Source organism: Apiospora aurea, assembly GCF_038362705.1.
Source record: "Apiospora aurea strain CBS 24483 chromosome Unknown utg000003l_segment0_segment0, whole genome shotgun sequence".
NCBI classification, from domain to species: Eukaryota; Fungi; Ascomycota; class Sordariomycetes; order Amphisphaeriales; family Apiosporaceae; genus Apiospora; species Apiospora aurea.
This window is the reverse complement of record NW_027117390.1, coordinates 830,786-851,785: the sequence shown is the minus strand read 5'-3', so window position 1 is coordinate 851,785 and position 21,000 is coordinate 830,786. Positions and strand designations below refer to the sequence as shown.

The 21,000-nt window shown below is 57.0% G+C and overlaps 5 protein-coding genes across 5 annotated transcripts; 1 reads left to right on the top strand and 4 right to left on the bottom strand.

Moving 5' to 3' along the window:
• Positions 1-1,166: 1,166 nt before the first annotated feature.
• PG986_004099 (GMC oxidoreductase-like protein) lies at positions 1,167-6,136 on the top strand (the record flags this gene model as incomplete). The annotated part of the gene is made up of 4 exons (XM_066840321.1): positions 1,167-1,723; positions 1,782-3,000; positions 3,071-3,328; positions 4,280-6,136. 4 exons carry the CDS (start codon positions 1,167-1,169, stop codon positions 6,134-6,136), a joined length of 3,891 nt encoding a protein of 1,296 aa, XP_066702948.1.
• A 124-nt stretch (positions 6,137-6,260) lies between these two features.
• On the bottom strand, positions 6,261-7,987 carry PG986_004098 (sugar transporter; the record flags this gene model as incomplete). Its single annotated transcript, XM_066840320.1, has 3 exons — positions 6,261-7,216; positions 7,270-7,423; positions 7,481-7,987. 3 exons carry the CDS (start codon positions 7,985-7,987, stop codon positions 6,261-6,263), a joined length of 1,617 nt encoding a protein of 538 aa, XP_066702947.1.
• A 1,510-nt stretch (positions 7,988-9,497) lies between these two features.
• Positions 9,498-10,323, bottom strand: PG986_004097 (uncharacterized protein; the record flags this gene model as incomplete). The annotated part of the gene is made up of 2 exons (XM_066840319.1): positions 9,498-9,919; positions 10,002-10,323. 2 exons carry the CDS (start codon positions 10,321-10,323, stop codon positions 9,498-9,500), a joined length of 744 nt encoding a protein of 247 aa, XP_066702946.1.
• Positions 10,324-10,338: 15 nt separating this feature from the next.
• PG986_004096 (uncharacterized protein) lies at positions 10,339-12,081 on the bottom strand (the record flags this gene model as incomplete). Its single annotated transcript, XM_066840318.1, has 3 exons — positions 10,339-10,770; positions 10,974-11,192; positions 12,022-12,081. The coding sequence occupies 3 exons, from the start codon at positions 12,079-12,081 to the stop codon at positions 10,339-10,341; spliced, it is 711 nt and encodes a 236-aa protein (XP_066702945.1).
• A 1,281-nt stretch (positions 12,082-13,362) lies between these two features.
• On the bottom strand, positions 13,363-16,264 carry PG986_004095 (uncharacterized protein; the record flags this gene model as incomplete). Its single annotated transcript, XM_066840317.1, has 2 exons — positions 13,363-15,594; positions 15,647-16,264. The coding sequence occupies 2 exons, from the start codon at positions 16,262-16,264 to the stop codon at positions 13,363-13,365; spliced, it is 2,850 nt and encodes a 949-aa protein (XP_066702944.1).
• Between the last annotated feature and the right edge of the window lie 4,736 nt (positions 16,265-21,000).

Here is a 21,000-nt window from a genome sequence, read left to right as displayed (position 1 = left end):
TGGATGCTGTTTGACATTGGACTTGCAGGGTTGCGATGCACCTGTGGTGTCGGCTGGGCTTTACTGGTCTGTGTAAGCTACTAGGATTGGCGGCTCCTGGATTTGAGTCGTAGTGAGCAAAGGGCTGGTTCAGACCAATCGAAATCAAGTTCTGTTTTGTCTCCATGCAGCTGCTGAAAGGTTTCTTGGAGAAGCAAACCGCTTTTCGCGGCATCATGGCCAGGGATCTAGGTATATGCTACGATAAGTTGAGGATCACCAATAACATCCTTTGCGCATACTCCTTGGGTCAAACGGGTTGCGTGACTTTCGAGGTTCTCCAGCAATTGCCCAGGTGCAGCAGAACGTCACCATTCAGTCAGCAAGTGGTGGCGGTCGTATGCAGCCCGAAATAAGCCTCCCGCTCCAACGCAAGAACCAATATTTCCCGGCGTGGTTGCATCCCGGACCCGTACCCAAATTGCACTGCGACATTCGTGCATGAGGGCGTGGGCCACATGGCTGAGCGAGTGACCACCCAATGCTTTCATTACAGCGGCCCGTCTTCGCCGCGAGGGAGAGAGAGCATGAAGCCCCGATTCCCGTTCTGATGATTCTTGTGTCTCCCTTACGTCTCTCGAAACGCGCCAAAAAGGGGCAATCGTGAATCTGCCACGTTTGTGTACTATGGCTAACCAACTTAGCATTGAATTGTTTATTTTTGGCGTGCCGAATAATGGGTACACCTATTGCAAGGGCGATGGGTTTATTGGGCAATTAGACGCATATCCCTTCGGTGATCCCGACCCTGGCCCCGACAGCCGAGCGAAGGGGCTCGCTTAAGGGGTTAAAGCTGCATGCTGCTGTAGAATCTCCGCTCGGTCATGGCAACGTCAACACGTGGGTGGCGCAGACGTACCGGCACATGACAAACTCGACGTCTACTCAATATCGAGTTCTATCTAGGTAGCCGGGTTAACTGACACAGGGTGGTCTGAAGGCTCTACCGCGTGCGTGGATCATATATGTATATATATACTGCATAGATATGTAAGTAGGTAATCCCTCGCCTCACCCAGAAGTTGCAGGTTCATCGTTTTCCGATCTTACTTGCTCCATATACAACCTGCGAAAAAGAAAAGAAAAGGAAAAAAGAAAAAGAAAAAAACCTCGCCGTTTGGACGAACATGATGCTGCTGCCCAGCCCCTGCAAACTGCTGCTGTTCCTGGCCTCATCCACTCTGCTTGGCAGTGCCCGAGGGCATCCCCATGCTCGCAGAGATGATCACGAGACCATCGGCGGCACCGCGGACAACACCCACGACTACATCGTCGTAGGCAGCGGCCCCGGCGGCGGCGTCGTCGCGAGCAACCTGGCCCTCGCGGGCCACAGCGTGCTGCTGATCGAAGCCGGCCGCGACGCCAGCGACGACCTCTCGACCTCGATCGCGGCGCTGTCGTACCCTGGCACCGACACGCTGAAGTGGCACTTCTTCGTCAAGCACTTTGGGGACGACGAGGACCAGGAGCTGCAGTACAACCACCTGACCTGGACGCTGCCCAACGGGTCGTACTGGGTCGGCAGCGGCGCGAGGGCGCCCAAGGACGCGAGGCTGGACGGGGTGTACTACCCCCGCGGCGCGACGTTGGGCGGGAGCGCGATTGTGAACGCCATGGGGACGTTCCTGCCGAACGATGCGGATTGGGACTATGTGGCCGACATCACGGGTGATGATTCATGGTCGTGAGTGACTCGGAAACTGCTTTTGGTCCAAGGGGCTGTGCTCTAACCATTCTGCCAGATCAGGGAAAATGAGATCAATCTTCGAAAAAGTGGAAAAGAACCATTACCTGCCCAAAGGTACGCAGGGGCACGGCTTTGATGGGTTCATGGACACGCAACTGGGATCACCAGACTATTACAAGCGGAGTCCTGGCGCGTTGTCCTTCCTGGGGGCATTCGCGGGCGTTCTGCTCGGACGGATTGCAAGCCCCCTTGGCGCGAGCGAGTTGCTTCCCCTGATTGGTAGAGATCCGAACTTCGAAGGTACCGGACGAGACTTCGCCACTGGTTCTTTCGGCCTGCCCATCCACACGACGGGGTTCGGAAAGCGCTGGTCGCCTCGGGACTTTATCCTCTCTACCTTCAACGCCAAGAACAAGGACGGTTCGGCCCGGTACCGTCTCAAGCTGCAGCTGGAGTCTCTTGCCACCCGTATCCTCTTCGATCACGACCGAGCCAGTTCCAAACCCCGGGCCGTGGGCGTCGAGTTCCTCGAGGGCAGCATGGTCTACGGCGCCTCGTGGAAGCACGACTCCGCCAACCCGCCGCCCAAGGGGACGCGGAAGCGAGCCTACGCGCGCAAGGAGGTCATCGTCTCCGGCGGGACCTTCAACTCGCCCCAGCTCCTGCAGCTCAGCGGCCTCGGCGACCGGCCGCACCTGCGCTCCCTCAACATCCCGGTCGTCGCCCACATCCCCGGCGTCGGCCGCAACCTGCACGACAACCAGGAGCTCCCCGTCGCCGGCCAAGGCGCCGCCGCCTTCGCCGCGGGCCCGGACCCCGCCGCGGCTCACAACTGCACCCACGGCGCCCCCGGCGACCCCTGCGTCGCGGCCTGGTGGGAAGGCGCGGGGCCCTACGCGGACGCCGCCGCCCAGGGCAACAGCGAGTGCGCACTGCTCCGAACGGAACACAGCCCCGACGGCCGTCGGGATGTGCTGACCTTCTCCCCGCCGGGCCCGGCGTTCCGCGGGTTCTGGCCGCCCACGGACCAGACCGACCCGGGCCTGTTCACGGACCCGCCCAGCGCCGTCTCGCGCAGCATAGTGCGCATGTCGCCGCGGCCCCCCTCAGGGAAGGCGGAGGTGCTCATCGCGAGCGCGGACCCGACGGCGCCGCCGGCGATCAACTTTGAGCACTTCCCCGGCGGGCTCGACGACGAAGACATCGGGGCTATGCTGGACACTGTGGCTTTTGTGCGGCGCGTTTTCGCCGCTGTGCCGCCGCCGTATGGGCCGGTGACACCGACGGAGCCGCCTTGCCCGGCGGGGGGTGCTTGCGGATGGGTCGTGTCGTGTGCGCGCGCAGGACGCGGACTGGGTGCGGTCTCAGGCGTTTGGGCACCACGCCGCGGGGACGTGTCGGATTGGCAACTTCTCGCATGAAGAAGAGGGGAATGAAGATGGGCCTGGCCTGGGTAATGACGATCCGCTCGCGGTGCTAGACGCGCGGTTCCGCGTGCGCGGGGTCCGCGGGCTGCGCGTCGTGGATGCGAGTGTGTTTCCCAGGCAGCCGGGGGCGTTCCCGGTGTTGGCGACGGTCATGGTGGGGCAGAAGGCCTCGGAGGTAATTCTTGAGGATGCATGATGGGGAAGAATAAGTAAACGTTGTGATATTACGGGCTGGGCTTTATTGCGAAGGTCATGTAGGATGATGAGCAGACCGGATCTTGAATGTTTTTCCTTATGGCCAAGCTTGTTGCCCGAAGTTTGGTGAATGAAGTATATATCCAAAACAAGCCTGGTAATACAATTTTATAATTCGAAGCTGACTAAATCTTAGCGGGCCCTAATCCCAATCTCGTGGATTTTCAGATCTCGTATGGAAGCAACATAGGCTTTGCGAGATTCAGGAAGGTTGATGCAGGGGGCTCGGACTTTGCTTCCACCTAAACGGCCGGTGCTGGGTCTAATGCTCGTATTGGTAGAAATCAGTTCATGCAGGAAGAACTATCAATATTTAGCAATATCAATCTGTTGTTTCAGTACATAGCCCCTGTCTGCGTTGAGTTTCTCCATCTTCCCCTGCGTGTTATAACGAGGCACCAGTGCGGCTCTGTCCGTATTGCTGCCATGCACGAAATGACTCGGATGCCGTGCACAGCATCATCTGCTTACTTATCCACCTCGTGTACTGTCCCAGCTAAGTACTCAAAAGTATCTCTCTGAATAGTGAAGATACAGTCGCAGCCGGTACCTCCATCAGCTCCCTCCGCAGGCCGACCAAAGCCCAAGAAAGCGGAGCCGGAGACTTGCTCGGCTGATCCACTAGGCGACCCTCGTTGGACGAGTCAATGCCCGGTTTTCGAATTATCGCAAGGCCACAACCTTAATCCGACGCCCCGGTGGAGCAGCTGAGTGACTCGTGGCCAGAGGAACCCGGGCGAAACTTCGCCTCTTCCCAACCTCGACATTAGCCACAGTGTCGCTCTTGCATCATCATAATGGCCACGACAAGCGCAGAAGCTGGCACCGAGCTTCGTGTAAGTTGATCCTGAACCTTCATTTGGGATGGGAGGCTGATACTCACCAGGAGGGCCAAAGCATCAACAATGATGAGTTTCGTCGTTGGCGGCCAAAGTACCACCTCATCGCCCCCAGGGGCTGGGTTAACGACCCCTGCGCCCCCGGCTACGACCCCGTGAACGAGGTCTACCACGTCGGGTTCCAATGGGTCCCCACCGGCGTCGAGTGGAACAACAGCATCTCCTGGGGCTCCGCCGTCTCGCCCGACCTCGTCTCCTGGACGGTCCGCAACCGGACGTCGCTGGCGCCCACGCCCGACGCCGACAGGCTCGGCGTGTTTACCGGGTGCCTGTCGCCCGTGAGTGCGAAGCCGGGCGCCATCACGGCCTTCTACACCTCGGTCACCAAGTCGCCCATCCACCACGCCGCGCCGTACGTGTACGGCCAGGAGCGGCTCCACGCCGCGACCTCGTCCGACGCCGGCCGGACGTGGGCCCGGCACGAGGGGAACCCGGTCCTGTCCGGGCCGCCCGCCGGCCTCGACGTGACGGGGTGGCGCGACCCCTTCGTCGCGCCCTGGCTGTCCATGGCCCGGATCCTCGGCGACCCGCCCGCGACGCTGTACGCGCTCATCGCGGGCGGCACGCGCGCCGGCGGCCCGACGTCGTTCCTGTACCGCCTCGCGCCCGAGGCCCTGTACGACTGGACCTTTTTATCCACCCTCGGAGCCATGCCGAAGAGGCTCTCCGCGTCGGGGGATCGATACGACTTCGGCGCCAACTGGGAAGTCGCCAACTTCGTCTCGTTCCCCGACCCGGACTCGCCCGCCGCCGCGGACGCGCAGCTCGACTTCCTGCTCATGAGCGCGGAGGGGATGACAGTGGAGACCACGGGCGGCGGCGGCGTGCCACCGTCCGGGCAACACGCCGGGTTCCGACGGGACCACAAGCAGATGTGGCTTTGCGGCAAGCTTCAGCAGCCGGGACGGGAACAGGAACAGGAAAAGGAACAGGAACAACCACAGCCCGTGGAGATGGCGTACCGCTACGGCGGTTTCTTGGACCATGGCTGCTACTATGCCGGCAACTCCTTCTGCGAGCCCCAGTCGCAGCGCCACATCATCCTGGGCTGGCTCGTAGAGGAGGACCTGCCGTTGCACAGGAGACAGGCCCAGGGGTGGAGCGGGATGCTGTCTTTGCCTAGGATGCTGAAGCTGCAGAGGCTCGAGAACGTTTTTGAACCGGATGACTCCAAGATGGAAAAGCTCAAGTCATTCGGCGTGCACCAAACGGCTCCGCAAACATACACCCTCACAACGCTTTGCGCAGTGCCAGCCGGCAGATTGCAGCAGCTCCGGCGGAACCACCAATCCTTGGCCCCACAGACACTGTTGCCCAATGCTAGTACCGGCGGACTCGGGTTGCCCCATGGGGATTGCTGGGAGTTGAAAGCGTCATTCGAGCTCACCCCCGAGACGGAATCCGTCGGTCTCGTTCTCCAGCACGCGAAAGATGACCCGAGCATCCGCACTATCATCACGTTCCGCCCCTCGAACGAGACTCTCACCATCACCCGCCACCACTCCACACCCCACAACGACGTCAACACGAGCGAAGAGACGGCACCACACACCCTTTTCGAGTTCCTGGGCCCTTCTACCACAGCATCCGGTGGCGATGGTTCCTCCACAGCTCCAGCAGCGCGCACAGAGCCCCTTACCCTCCGCATATTCTTCGACGTCAGCGCGCTCGAAGTATTTGCCAACGAGAGGACGGCCATCTCGACCCGCATCTACCCCGATTCGGGCGCTTGCTACGGTATCTCTCCATTCGTCGAAGAAGGCGAGTGCAAGATGTTGCAATGCGACTACTGGGAGATGGCGCCCAACGTCCACGTGGCGGAAGATTAGCATGTATCATGATGATTGTACATAAATTCTCTTTTTCTCGTCTTAGTTCATAACACCGTTATTTTACATAAATGCGAAGCACGTGGCGTGGCAACCTTTCTTATCGTCGTCATCACCCTTTCCTTTACACCTGCAAATTCTCCACGTGTTCGTCTTTGCTGAGTCTTCGTACACCCTCCTTCTTCCTGTCCTCGGCCAACGACTTGGCAAACTTGCTGCGGTCGCGGATGACCGGTCCCTTCCAGTAGAACACGTAGATGGGCACCACCACAATGACACTCAGCCCCGCCAGGATGGTGCTCGCGTACTCGACCGGGTAGCCGTCGATGTTGGTGTACATGGGCGTCGCGTACATGGCCGAGATACCGGCCAGGAAATCGCGCGCGAACGCGTTGCCGCCGCACGCCGACGCCGAGTAGACGCCGTACGCCGCGATCATGTAGTCGACCGAGGAGAAGTAGATGGCGTAGTTGGCGATGCCGACGAGGGCCGAGAAGATCATGGGCGCGATCCAGTGCACGCGCGGCGGGCCGAGCGACGTCCACGCGAAGCCGATGAGGCCGATGGGCTCGAGCGGCGCCAGCCACAGCAGCACCTTGAGCCGGCGCTCCGGCAGGAACCAGTCGTTGCCCTTCTTGCGCCGGATATGGTCGTCGCGCCAGAAGCAGGGCAGGTACATGAGGTACGCGATGAAGTACGCGGCGTTGATGGGGATGAAGGCCCAGGCCTGCGCGAGGATGCCGAAATCCCACTTCTCGTACACTTGCGGGAAGGACTCGAGGAAGGTGAAGATGAGGGCGTCGGAGAAGCCGGACAGCAGCGACAGAGACAGGACGATGGGCTCGCGGACGAACATTTCGAACGGACGCATCCAGACGATGCCCGCTTCCTTCAGCGAGATGCGGGGCTTCTTCAGTTCGTTGGGGCCATAGATGTTGGGGTCCTGGCCCGTACGGCGTCGCCGCTTGGCCTCTCTGTCGAGGAGGATCGTCGCACGGCTTTCGGGCATGAAGAAGAAGATCGCTTGGACAGCACCGCCGAAAATGAGCATGATCCAAAAGAACCATTGCCATTCAAGGACTGCAGCAAGAGTGTGAGCGGTGGTCAACGTCGGGTAAAACAAGGATACTTACATCTCCGAATGGGCCCGCCAATGATTCCGCCGATGCTAGTACCGATACAGGATGACAGCACAATAAAAGCCAACGGCCATTGCTGCTCTTCCTGCGTGTATAAATCGGCAATCAGACCGAGAGTAACACTGCCACCAGCAGTGGATAATCCGCCCTTGGGTGCAAGTCAGTACAGGCGCGCAACAATAGGGGGAGTGCCAGAATGACTTACGAGGGCACGGCAAACCACAATGGTGCCCCAGTTAGGAGCCAAGGCGCAGGGAATCTGCCATATGTTGATAAGAAGCATGGAGAGCTGAAGGATCGGCCAGCGTCCGAACTCCTCACTCCACGGCGCCCAAAGCTCGCAGCCAAAGGAGTATAGGACCAGGTAAATCATCTGGCCGACTCGGATACCCTGCTCGTTGATGCCAAATTCGGCGGAAAGGGGCTTGATGGCGCTGGGAAACACGGAGGTGTTGTAGTTCATGGAGATTTGAATGCCGGCGACGGCGCTGAGGTACATCCATTTCTTCCATGTCGGCCAGGCGTACGCGAGGATCTCGGGACAGTCGACCTCCTTCAGCTCACGCCGACCTTGAGAGTCGACATGCCCGGTGCCGACGTTTTCGTTTTGGACTTCGTCGGAGCTGGAGGCGCCCGGATCCCGGTCTTGGAGACCGAGCTCATCCTTCTCGACATCAACCGGATTGCTGTTGTGGTCTGGGGAAGAATGCATCTGGGGATCAGGCCTGGGGTTGGGTATGGCTGAGATGCGTGGGAAGAAGTCGACCGGCCGTCTGTGAAGGGCGACATTGTGTTGATTTATCCTCACTTATTCCACCGGCACCAATGCGTATTGACGACGATCTGGGAGTGCGTCCCCACTGAGATGTTTCCACACATTTGTGAAAAATTGAACCCGCATACGGACCGAGTAACTCCAGCTTTATCCACTATCAAGGCTACCACCCACCCGCCACCTGACCTGATTCGTGACAGGATAGGCCATCGCTGACCATGGGGAACGGGCACACGGGGTGCTTGAACTACCGAGCCACCGGCAAGGCGTGTAGAAATACGGCTCGGCAAAGGGCACCGTGAATCCAGGCTTCCCTGATTCATATAGTCGTTTGCTGATGCTGGATGCTTGTTCCCATGCCGTCCCAGCTCCCTGTCGCCCGGTCGCAAGCCAAGATTGAACAAGCTTCCCGGCGCGCTATGACAAGTTTCTTTTGACGGCGGCAGTGGATGCGGCTCTGCTTGGCACATGGCCTGGTGGCACGGATGACGACGGGGTGTGGACGGGGTGTGATAGATTCCGGACAGATCGTCGCGGGTGACGTTGGATCGTCAGGGGTGACGTCAAGCTACATCCGAACTGCGGGCTTCGGCGGGCCGCTGACAAAAGTTTAGTAGACTATTGAGTTTGCTCGACACGGGTCGAGTCGGTTGGCATGTGGAGAGCAAGCCTGGGCATCAGATAAATAGTTCGAGATCGCGATCCTGCTAGGATTTTCAGAATATGGGATGATGGGAAAAGATCCTTGAGGCTGGCTGCATTTCGATGCCTGCTGCTAGTGGTGTCGATTCTACAGCTGCCCTTGTTCATTGGATGGAAGGGTTCTGAAAAGCCGTGACGGCTGTTCTGACTAGCCCGTTAGCCCGAAAGACTAGCTGCCTATCGATAAGCTTATCAATAACGGTGGGCTCCATACTTGCTATCAATTACTCAATCTGGCTTGGATCTGCCGCTCTAGTGGACCGAACCTAGCCTATCACATTGCACCATCATGTTCGAACCCCCTACCGATGTACATAGTGATGTGCATCAGTTTACAACTCCAATATCAACTGCAGCGCGCACTGGCGCAAAAGCGTAGTTTGGGAAGTGAACTGCATGTTTCAGAGCATATGCAGACGGGTATCAGGTATTATGGTCTAGTACAAGGAGGGATGTTATGATGCATCGTGCAGCTGGCGCTGGACACCCGCGATAAAGTTTACCCTGATTTGCCGACGGACCGGTATGGATGCTTGGTAGAATTCCATAGCACAGAATGAAAATCAAAAGAGTAAAATCGGGAGCAACGCCACACGGTGATTTGACTGAGAGATCGCAGCTCCGCTACCCGTGCCTTGCAATTTATAATCATCTTACCCATTCCTCTTCAAAAGACGAAAGGAAGTAAGGAAAAGACAAAATAGAAGGTATTATACCTGTGCCGCCACTAGGCGAGCCCAGGGAACTACTGAGACATATTAACAGAGATATCGGCAGCAGTGTTATGGGTCAAAATGAACACTGCGCCAAGGGAGAAGAATGTGCAACAAAATGAAAGCAATGAGCTCCAGGCCTTGTCCAAGAAGGGGTAGCTGGCAACTGATACGGCACCCAGAGCCATAGAAACCATGATGAAACCCCAGGTGGCGCGAGAGACAGACACGCTCGTGTGCGTGAACAAGGGTACCACCGAGAATAGATTCCCAAACACAGCCAGAACGGTACTCGCAATGAGCCACATGTAGTCTGGGCCCGAGCTGGACCCTTTGCCGTCTTCGCTAGTAGCGGGAAGGACAGGTAATTGGGGGCTGTAGAAGCCGGCGAATCCGATGCACGCCGGTACCAGACCACAGGCCATGGAAATTACCATGAGAGAGGTAACCGCCACTTCCTGTAAGTCACTCGAGGTTATCCGCTTCAAGAACCCCCACAGAGGTAATTGATAGAGTCCGCCTGCACGAGAAAGTACCCGTGATATTGTCAAGGTAACAAAACCTTGGGATTTCGTCATCGAGTCTTTCCAATATGCAAATGCGCAGATCGATCCCGAACTTAAGCTCCTTGGAAACACCATCGGGGTCTCGAGCTGTAAGCACTCGGAGATGATGCTTGACCTCGCGCTTGACATCACGCACAGCTCTCTGGATCATCTCCGTTCGCGTGTTGTCCCTTCTTTCGACATGCCGACTTGCTGCGATCAGAATGTCTACGACAAGGTACCAGTAGGGAGTCTCCTGCGTGTTGCGGAGATATGTTAGGGCGTCTAGACCGGTGTGTGCTCCCAGTGGCATTTCAGGTTCGAGTAATTAGCCTGATAGCTTTTGCTCGGCGAGCGTCTGGCAGTAGCTGTTCAACCCGCCTTCACGCTGTCCAACAGTGTCGAAATGGCGGGCCATATCTTGGTGGGTGGAGTGCACAGCCTCTGCGACCTCCTCGGAGTACAGCATTGCTGCGCGGATGAAAGTGGCAAAGACGCGATCGAGCAGTTGCAAGAGGTTAGCTATCGCGTAGAGTGACCTGAGTGCTGATCGCTCTTTAAGGAAGCGATTATCCAGCTCAGGGAGGTACCTGGTGCCTCGAGGCAGCGACTTCATGAACAACAGAACGTTATTCCGCAACGATGGACGGATAATAGCCATATCGTCAAGGCCAGTTCCGGCGTCTGTCTCGCAATATCCGAGATTTCCGCTTGTTTCAGGGGCTTCATGGGTGGCTGTTGTGCGAGGTGTTGAGAATGCCTGTTCCCTGAGTAGTTCTGTTCGGCTCCTGTGCCATTCGTCTAATTCCCGGTCACATTCGTGAGGGAAGCATTCTCGAGGAAATTTGGCGGGAAGACAAGCCCTGTATATGGGTGTGCCGGGGCCCAATTCTTGACTGCGTACTGTAAGAAAGGCACGTGTTCCTCCGGTTCGAGGAGGATCTGGAGTGGCTCTCAGCGCACAAATCCCTTCAACGACAGGTGTGGCACGGAGGACTCTTCGAAATCGTTATCGCCAGGTGGTAGCGAGTGTTGACAGCCAAGTAGGACCCGGGCGTAGCTTATGGACTTGTCCGGAGCATTGACGAACAGCGAGTCGTAGTCAAGACCTCCCGACTTATACACAGCCGCGAGCTTGTGTCGAGACAGGAACTTGTCATCCCTGTCTCCTACATGGTCAATCTACAGAGAAGTAAGCCACCTTACTCTCATGATCTTGAGTTGGGTTTACAGCATAAAGCGTGATTGCACGTAATAGAGCATCCAGCTGCCTGCTGGGCAAGTTGTCAGACTCAAACATGTATTCGTAGTACGGCTTTTTAGTTGAAGATTGGCCCTTGGGGCTTTTGTCGCACGCAAAAGTGGAACTCCACTAAAGCGTACGGCAATAGTGGCATATGTACTCAATGCGACAGCTTTTGACATTCAATACTGAATGATGCACCGGAGCGGACGCTTCCATGTTGCTGCATGTGGTAATAAAGGGTCAGACCCGTGATCTTCCTCTATCGTATAAGAAGGGGTCCTAACTGGTCTGCTAAGAAGTGACGGGATTGTAGGATGGCTGCCTTCTGAAAGATGTCCAAGACATAGAGAGAGAAGAAGCTCAAGAGGTTTTCTTTCTATAAAATGCATGCAGGCTGCGCCAACACCACAGTTTTATAAATTTATCAGTACGTAGGTAGACGATTCTAGAAACCATTGGTGGCTGTGCAGCACCGCAGCTGCCATGCAGCCAATGAGAGACGCTTCTTTGTACTAGGTATAAACAGATACGAGTTGGCAGAGAAAAAAAAGCTCGAATAGCTCACTTTGTAAAGTTGCCGTATCTGAAAGAAAAAAACCCTGGGTTGTTGTGGTGAGTCTGCCAATTCTTCGAGGAGTTGGTCAACGCAATTAAAAAGCGACAACGACCTGGGGCTCGTCGAAGACACCAACTGCGTCTGAAACTCATCAATACCGCCACAGAATATATGCAATCTACGAGAGGGACCAATGATTGACTACTTACATGACCTGTGTTCTTGGCAGGGCAGAGAGTACCTAATATTTTGGACACTGAACCCTCCATGCTCTTGTCCAGGACACGACGGTTGATTGCGCAGAACCCTCCGATGCATGAGTTCGTCAGTGAGCACGTTCCGTCAATCAAGCATAGGATACTCGGCTGGAACTACTGCTTCGTCTAAGACTGCAATGTCGATGTCAGGGGCTCAGGAGCCAGGTGCGCCACAGTGTGGAGGTGCCTTCTTCAGCCACCCACCCTACTAGGTTAGGAGGTAGGTAGACTTGGCAGCCAGCATCCCAACCCCGCACTCCAGCACCCGATCCCATTTGTCTGTCCGTTCAACACCTCCTATCCGCCACACAGGTCTCGATCAATTGATAGATTCAAGCAAGATACTATCTCGTCATCACAATTGAAGGATTCAACTAGCTGACCGATGAAATGGAAGAGTTGGTTCGGCGAAGAATCATGGCCACGCTTGGTCAAGGTCAGCCTGTGGCTACACCCAGTGGCTGTGCACTTCGATGGCTTGGTCACTTTTCAATTTGGAGTCTGGTTTGACGCAATGATCTTTGCTTCTTCTTTTTACCTCGACAACATGAACCAATCTCATTACATGACCGAAGCCCGAGCCGAAATCTAAGAGTATGATCTATGCTAATGACTCCTATCCCAACAGAATGACAAAATATTCTCCTCCATTACAAGAAACAATGAACAACCAAAAAGCTGTTGTGTGCCGTGGGGCCCCCTCCAAAAAGTTCCAATCACCACGATCTTACATGATTTCCAAGTAGGTGGTCTGCCGGTCGCAACAATATGACCGTTTCCATGTGTTGTGTGCCCGCCGGCAATTCCCAAATCCAAATCCAATTCCTCCCCGTTTTCGATTTCTTTTTTGTCCAAGGCCCAAGCCATCCGAATCCGATCCGATCCACCCCCGTACAGCTTCGTACACACGATTAGACTTCGAATATCTCGACGACAAACTCGTTCCATCCGTCCGTCCATCCCATCGATCCATCCATCGACCCGTTGTAAAATTACCTGAAAATGCATCCATCCCAGACAAGACAAAAAGGAAACCTTTCGCAATAATGCAACCGCCAAAAAAAAAAAGAAAAGAAAACAGGAAAAGAACGCGCGCGACAAATGAAAAACACACACTGAACGCTGAACGAGCAGTCCTGGGATCTGTCCTCCTCATTAGATCTTCTTCCATCCAACCAATCAATCAATGACAGTTCGACCTCGTTTCATTAGTCGTACAACATTGGTCGCCCAAATGTCCCTCCTCATTACGTCATCACTCATCGTATCTGACTGATTGAGTGTTGCCTTTCCTTACAATTCCTCGCGGCGCATGATGCACACCGTCCCCGCGCGGTCGCCGGTGTTGCGCACAAACACCATGCCCGACGACGACGAAGAGCGCCCGTGCTTCTTGGACGACGAGGACGATCCCGCCGAGGACGAGCCCGAAGACGACTTCTTGTCGCTGTGGCTGCCGTCCTTGCTAGAAGAGCGCGACGAGCTGCGCGAGCTGCTGCCGTTCGAGCGGCGCGGCTTGCTCTCGGCCTTGAGCCGGAGCTCGAGCTCATGGGCCTTCATTGCGACAATGGCGTGGATCGTGCGCGCCTCGTCGAGCTCGCGCATCAGGGTTGAGATTTGCGAGGCCAGCTGGCAGTTCTGTTCTGCGAGCGCGGGCACCTGGCAGGCCTCGGCGGCCAGACTGGGCACCTTTTCAGCCTCGGCCTGGAGCACGGGGATCCGCTCGTCCAGCTCGCCTCGCAGCGCCGTTAGGCGCGCCTCGAGCAAGGCCTTCTCCACGACGAGCTCGCGGTTCTTGGCCACGAGGTTCTCCGGGTCCAGCCCTCGGATGTCCGCCTCGAGGGTCTTGGCCTTCTCCTCGAGCTCGGCCTGCTTCGCATACGCGGCCTCGAGGTCCTGGGCGTGACCATCTTTGGCCGCCTCGAGGTCCTTGGTGTGTTCCTCCTTGGCGAACTCGAGACCCTTGGTGTGCTCCTCGCGGGCGGCCTCGAGGTCCTTGGCGGCCTGCTCCTTGTCGGCCTCGAGAGTCTGGATGTTCGCCTGGAAGACGGCAATCTCACCCTGCAGCCTGGCGAGGTTCTCGGTGGCCTCGTTGAAGTGATCGCGGGCCTCGGTCAGCTTCTTGTCGAGCACCAACTTCTCGTCTGCCAGGGCGATGTTGGCCATCTTGGAGCCGGCGATGTCGGTCTCCAGCTTCTCGATCTGTGCTGCCTTGGCGGCCACCTCCACGTCCAGTCGGTTCTGGAGGGTGACCTTCTCTTCTTCCAATTGGGTCTGGATGGTGGCCTTCTCCTCCTCGAGCTGCTTCTGGATGGCCGCTTTCTCGTCCTCGAGGCGCGTCTGGACGTCCCACTTCTCGTCCGTCAGCTGCTTCTCGATGGCCTCCTTGTCTTCAAGGAGCCGTCGTTCCATGACCGCCTTTTCGGCGAGGAGCTTGTTCTCGATGGCGTTCTTCTCCTCCTTGAGCTTCTTCTCCAGCTGGTCCATCTCGTGGTGAAGGTCCTTCTCGAGCTCATCCATCTCGTGGTCGAGCTCCTTGGCCAGAGCCTCCTTCTCGTCGGTCAGGCGCTTGGTGAGCTCCTCCTTCTCGGGGCCGAAGGCGTCGATCTGGGTCTGGAGGTTGCCGATCTTCTGCTCCAGGTTCTCGATCTCGCTCTGGAGGTCGATGTTCTGGCCCTCGACTTCCTTGATGCGGCATTGGAGCTTCTCCTGCTCCGCCTTCATGGTCTCCATCTCCGCCTTGGTTGCGGCCTGGGCATCGACAAAGGTCTTCTTCTCCTCAGCAAATGCCTTGGCCTCAGTGGCGTACTTCTCGACGTCGCTCTTGAGGGCGTCGCGCTCGGCGGTGAGGTCCTTGACCTCCTTGCCCTGCGCCGCAATGCGGCTCTCGAGGGAGACGGCCGCATGCTCGAACGTCGCGATCTGCCGCAGCAAGAGGTCCTCCTGGTCCCTCTGCATCTGGCACCGCTGCTCGAGGTCCTGGGTCAGGTGGACGAGCTCCATGCGTGTCTCGGCGCTAGCACGGCACATGGCGTCGCGCTCGGCCTCGGCCGCCTGGAGCATGCCGCGCTGCAGCTCGAAGTCGTTGCGGTACTCGTCGCAGCGCTGGCGCTGCTCCTGCAAGTCGCGCGCCGCGAGCTCGCGGGCCATGCGCTCCTGGTTGATGGAGCGCTCGGCCTCCTTGTGGTTGTAGCCGTGCGTCGACAGCTGCTCCCGCGTGTCGGTCAGCTCGCGGTTCAGGCGGCTGTTGGAGGCCTGCAGGTCCTGGGCCTCGCGCTCGAGCTGGCCGATCTTGTGGAGAAGGTCCTTCTCCTTGTTGGCGTTGGTGTTGTTACTGTTGTTCTTCTCATTCAGGTTGGCCCGGCTGGGAGAAGAGCCAAGTTTTCGGCCCTGGAGCTGAAGGTCCTTGGATGGGGGTGCCGGGGCAGGAGCGGCGGGTGGCGGCATTACTTGGATGTGTACTGTCCTGCCGCTCTTCTGTGCGGGGGCGGGATGCTGCTGTGGCAATGGTTGCCGAAGGGGGCGCTGTCTTGGGAGGGGATGGCAGAGCCGGCGTCCTGCGCGGGGCCATACGGACCCTGCTCATGGAGGGTGCATGGCGGACTTGCTTGGAAGCAGGAGCCCTGGTCTCCTTGCTCGAGGTTGTGATATCGGATGATGCAACACTGGTGGCTTGGGTGCTGACTGAGAGGACGGATGATGCTGAGCCCGACTCCGTGTCTGTATCGAAGTTGTAGAAGCCGGCGTCCCTTGGTGACGGGAGGCTTGGAGGGCCGGCCTGGTGTTGTTGTGATTGTTGGAGTTGTTGCAGGCTCTGGAGCGGTTGTGGTTGTGGTTGCTCAGGCCGGGGAACGCGGGAGAAGCGGTCGGCGAGTGACCGCGTGCTGCCAAAGGGCGCTTGTGTTGGTGTCTGCGGGGCATAGTTCACCGGGTTGCTGGGGGCATAGTTTCCCGGGCTGCTGGGGGCGTAGTTCGCCGGGCTGCTGGGGGCGTAGTTCGCCTGGCTGCTGGTGGTATATCCACTCTGGCTGCTGAGGTCGGTCTGGGATGACCTCTGTGATGAGGCACCTGAGCTACCCCTGCTGGCGTACTTTGGCCGTTGTGGGAGTTTGGAGGATGAGGAGTCGTTCCTGATCTCAACGATAGGCCGAGTCGCCGTGATCTCGATCTTTGGTCGAGTCGCCGTTCGTTCCATCTTGCCTTATTTCGTTCTTTCCGTCTATCTGGGTTGGGTGACTGTCGTGGTTGATGCCTCCTTATGTATCGTGGGCAGTGTCTGTTGGAGGGTGAATAGGTGTTAGTCTTGGCCGGAGCTGGTGTAGTGCGGCAAGGTCCACGATGAGGCTGAAAGGTGAGTAGAAGTTGTAGTTGATGTAGTTGAAGTTGCGCATATTGCGATTGAAATGGGATTGGGGGGTAAGAGGGGGAGGTTGGAGCAGAAGTACTAGCCCGAAGATCTACTGTGAGGGTTTTGTTTGTTCTGGGTTCATGGGTTCCGAGGCGAGTGATGCAGGAAGATAGGAGAAAGAGGGAGAAAAAGGTACATCGGGCAGCCCCAAGCAGGAAGTAAGGTGACACGGGCTGTGAAATAGGACGAGACGCACCGGACGATTGCTGCTGGGCCAAGCAAGCATGCCCATGCCCCGGATTCGATGGGGGTGGTGTAGCCCTAGCCCAAGCCAGCCGCCGTGCTAGAGCCTAGGGAGCGGTAGTCGTGCGTGCGCTGTTTGGGCACTGGCACGGTCAGGTCAGCCAGCCAGCAGCAGCAGCAGCCAGAGCCAGAGCCAGCAATGGGCGATGGGCGATGACGCATTTGCGGTTGTGCGCAGGTCAAAATGCCATACCTACCTAATTGCATTTGCAGGCATTGCGGGCATTGCGGGCATTGCAGCCAGCAACCCAAATCTGGCTCGGCTAAGCTTGGCTTGGGCTAGCACGACTGCGCCAGACGCCAGAGTACGTCGAGAAGCGACCTAGTCGTCGCTGTGCCTGACTCACTAACAGCATCGGGCGCTCAATCAAGACATCCAACGTGGCCCAACGGCCCCCTCTTGGACCTACTTGGTGGGAGTTGGACCAGACTTGGACCCCGTCGCCCCGCAAGTCTTGGAGCGACTGGAGCTGGCCCCCTGGTCTGGCGGGTTCAACCGCCTTGAAAAAGGCCCACTTGGGGCCAATGGTAGCCAGTGGGACAGGGGTCCAGGTGAGCGGACTGCTGGCAGGGGGGGCTACTGGGGGGGCCTTTAGGTACCTCTCTTCTGCTCTAGGTGCTAGGCACTCCCAAAAAGTAGGTGGCATTTACAGTGCTTTACAGGCCTACCTGGCCTATCCTTGCAAGCCCAGCAGAGGTAAGCCGTGCTGGCACCAGTTGGGCACAAATGGAAACCGGCCTAAAAATCGCCACTTCGGCTGTCCTTTTTCGGCCAATCGGCTCCGCGCATCGAGAGGCTGGTTCTTCTGGTTCGTCTTAGACGACGACCAACCGTGCAACGTGACTTGGAGCCTGGTGTTTTTGCGACAATCAGCGACGACCGTGGAGGCCACATCGGCTCGTTTTCGCGTTTCTGCGGGACTTTTTTTTCCTTTGGCTGCGCTCCCTTCGTTCCGCCTTTGCTCTGGTGAGCCAGCCAATCCGTTTCGTTCCGTCTCTGGCTCTGTCTGGCGGCTCTTTCAACGGCACTGTATGTATCTCTCTCATGTAAGTCATTTGTGCTTTGATTGCGGGTTTGCTGCTTGCTGCTTCCTGCTTGCTCTCTACCATGGTACTCTACGCGGGTCTCAGGTGCGACAGGCCAGGCACAAAAGCAGAACGAGTGTGAGCCAGCAATGGAGATTCTGATCTCCCCGACAGGCTCGTTCGACTGTGAGATTGATTGATTTGCCAAACGTGCAGCTGCTTGCTTGCATCATATGCCCTCTATTTTCTCCGATCCAAAAGCATGACCCCGGCTGAGGCTGATCGATTGCCCGGCCGGTTTGCAGGTGCAGTGCAAACTTGGGGCTGTAGTGTTTGTTTGCCGTGCCTGCACGCATGACCGATCTGCTTTTCCCTTTTCTTTTCCTTCTCCTTCTTCTCCAATTCTGTAGCAAGCAAACCTGCTCTCCAACCTACATGGACGGAACTGGGAACTGCTGTGAAACCGTAATGATGACTTGGGGCGAAAGCGAGCAGATATGCAAGGCTAGATTGCGCGGAACCGAATCCGGAATGTCACTTCTCATACTGTACTTACTATACTATACATACGTACGTAGATTGCTTGCTTCCGCCGCCCTCGCCATTCGCCTCGCTTCGCATCGCATGGGCGCCCGTCTGCAGTGTTTCTGTATTCGGCCTCATCACCTGACAGGAAGCATGCACGCCCGGCATTATTGGCTCACGTCCCGGGGCAAAAGTAGAGAGGTATTCTCTCCCCTCATCACCTCATGCGCGCTGCTCCAACGATGATCACCGTGAGGCTGGTCGGGATACCCTGGGTTCAAGTTCACACCCCCGCTGACCAGAGCAGTTGCGATCTGGGCTGTTTCCTTCACCCGCCAATGGGACCTCACGTGCCCTCCTATTGACTACATCTGGGGCAAAAGAAGGGGGCCACTGGAGACCACCCAAGCCACCGAACACTGACCAGAACCCAACCAGCGACGGGACTTGAAGGGTCTCGTCAATGCGAAACCTCCGCGTCTCGGTCGCGACCGAACGACAAAGCCAGTGCGCATTACGACAATCTGATGTTTTCTCGTTTTCTGGAGTAAACGCCAGTTACGTGACGATCTAGACGGCCCTGGGTGGCCCGCTTGTCAACGTAACTGCGAGGGACGAGGAGCCGAAGATAGGCTGGCCGGCGCTGGAACCATTCATGGCACATCAGGCCTCGACCGAAAGAGGCTGTGTGCACCCAGGTGTGGTAAGCCTACGTGGCTTGTGAGCTGGTGAAGCCAGGTAGTAGACTTTCCAGCACTTCCTCGCCAATAGATGCGAGACGACGAGGCTCGTTTCAGGCTTTTTTTTCTCGATGCGTTGCGTTGCGTTGACAACAAATTGTGATTCCCTCTCGCTCACCCCGACCCTTGCCCCTCCCTTCCCTTCCATCCTGGCCTTCCTTCTGCCAAAGAATATTCCTTTGGGTCACATGCGGCATTCCGTCATTATACAGCGGTCTATTGCTTTGCTCAGACTGCTTTTTCAACCGTCTGACAGAAAACAGGGTTCAGACTAAGAGAGGGAAAAGCAACAGTACCGTACAAGACTCGCGCCGGACTCGCAAGCTGAGGAGAGGGAAAGGCAAAAGGCAAAAGCAAATGGAAACACTGAGCAGACGGACTGACCTGCAAATGGGGACGTCTCTGGCAGAAGTCCACCCATCCGGCCCGCTGCCAGCGAATAGTAGGGATCCAGCCACTGCTTTTCTTCTGCCGCCGGCTCCACCCCGGCCAATCGGGACGCAGGGGTCCGACCCATCGTGCTGCTCACCAACGTGTTCCCCGGCTGCCCGGTGCTCGGCCTGGCGAGGCGGTACGCAGGGTGCACGGTGTGTCTAGGTGACCTAGGTGTTTCTGACTAGTCCCGACTCTCGATAGTCCAGAACAGCCTAGGCCGAAAGGGCCCAAAGTGGGTGCGTACGCGAGTTTCCCAGCCAGACTATTGCTGGCGCTCTGCCTAGCCCTGCAGCAGCTCAGTGGGTGGTCGACTTCCTGACCTCCACCGCCGTCGCGCTCGTGGTGGGTATGGGGAAGAGAGCCTGCCGGGATGTAGCTTGCAGGGGCTCCAGCCATCTGCCGGGCTAGCTGTCCATGCCCATTTATGTAGGTACTCATGCATCGACGCACAGAAATCCAGAAAGCCGCAAAATTCGTTTTCGGTGTGGGCATCAGGGAAATACGATGCAATCGCCAGACCAAAAAACTATGTCCACAGTACACCGTTTTCACTCCTTCCACTCCTTCGGTCAATATTATGTAGATGTAAGCCCATTCCTCACGCAGCCAAGCAAAACGCGTAAGACCGCCCGGGCGGAGCTGGCGGCCGCCGCTCAGTCTGCAATATTTCCTGTAGGCCGACGGGACTGCTCTCCAGTGTGTGGTGGGCTCCATCGGAGATAACGGTTCTAGGAGGCCTTCGCGGCAGCAACACCCTTTTGAGCGTAGGCTTGCCGTTCGATGCTACCTACAAAAGGGTTACGAGCCTCCTCTGCGCCTCCGAAAACCGTTTAATTCCCAGTTGTCCAGCCAGCAATCTGGGGGAGCGTTGCATAGAACACGTTGTGGGCACGGTTGACAGGCATTTTCCGCGATAGGCGCGGTGATTTCATCATACTCTCTGGCTGGCAGTCGGGAGAATGCCTCTGGGGTCATGGCAGATACGTGCCGGGTCTCAGTCTCAGGTGAATCGTCACAGTGGGCGATGTCCATTGTGTGTCTTAGGCAGCTGCAGCCGTGATGCATGAGAGTTGGTCCATGTAATCCTGAGTCAGAACTGGGCCCGAATCTGAAAAAAGAGGCTCATTGGCTCAGATCTCCATCTGACCAACGTCTCCTGGTGTTACCATCCACTCCATCCCTTCTGAAAACTCTTTCAAGAATGGATTTCCGACTTTTACTTGGACTGCCTTGGCTGTTTGCGAGCTGTGGGATCAATGGAATGAATGCATGCTGGGTCGAGCGAAATGCGATTCTCGATTCGTGTGTTATTGTTCTATGGTGCAGATCGAGAGAAAAAGAAAGGAAAAGAAAGAATTATTTGACGAATGACCTGAGGGACGCTCTTGTCGCCGCCAACTTGGTATGACGGCATACCCTGCGCCATTGCGCTGCATCAGCTACGGAATGTGCTCAGGCTGTTGCTCTGCTGTTCATTGTATATCTGTCATCAGACTTGTACCCGATGTCAAGTTGGGCTGCTTTAGCAAGGTCAATGGGATGTAGTCATATATT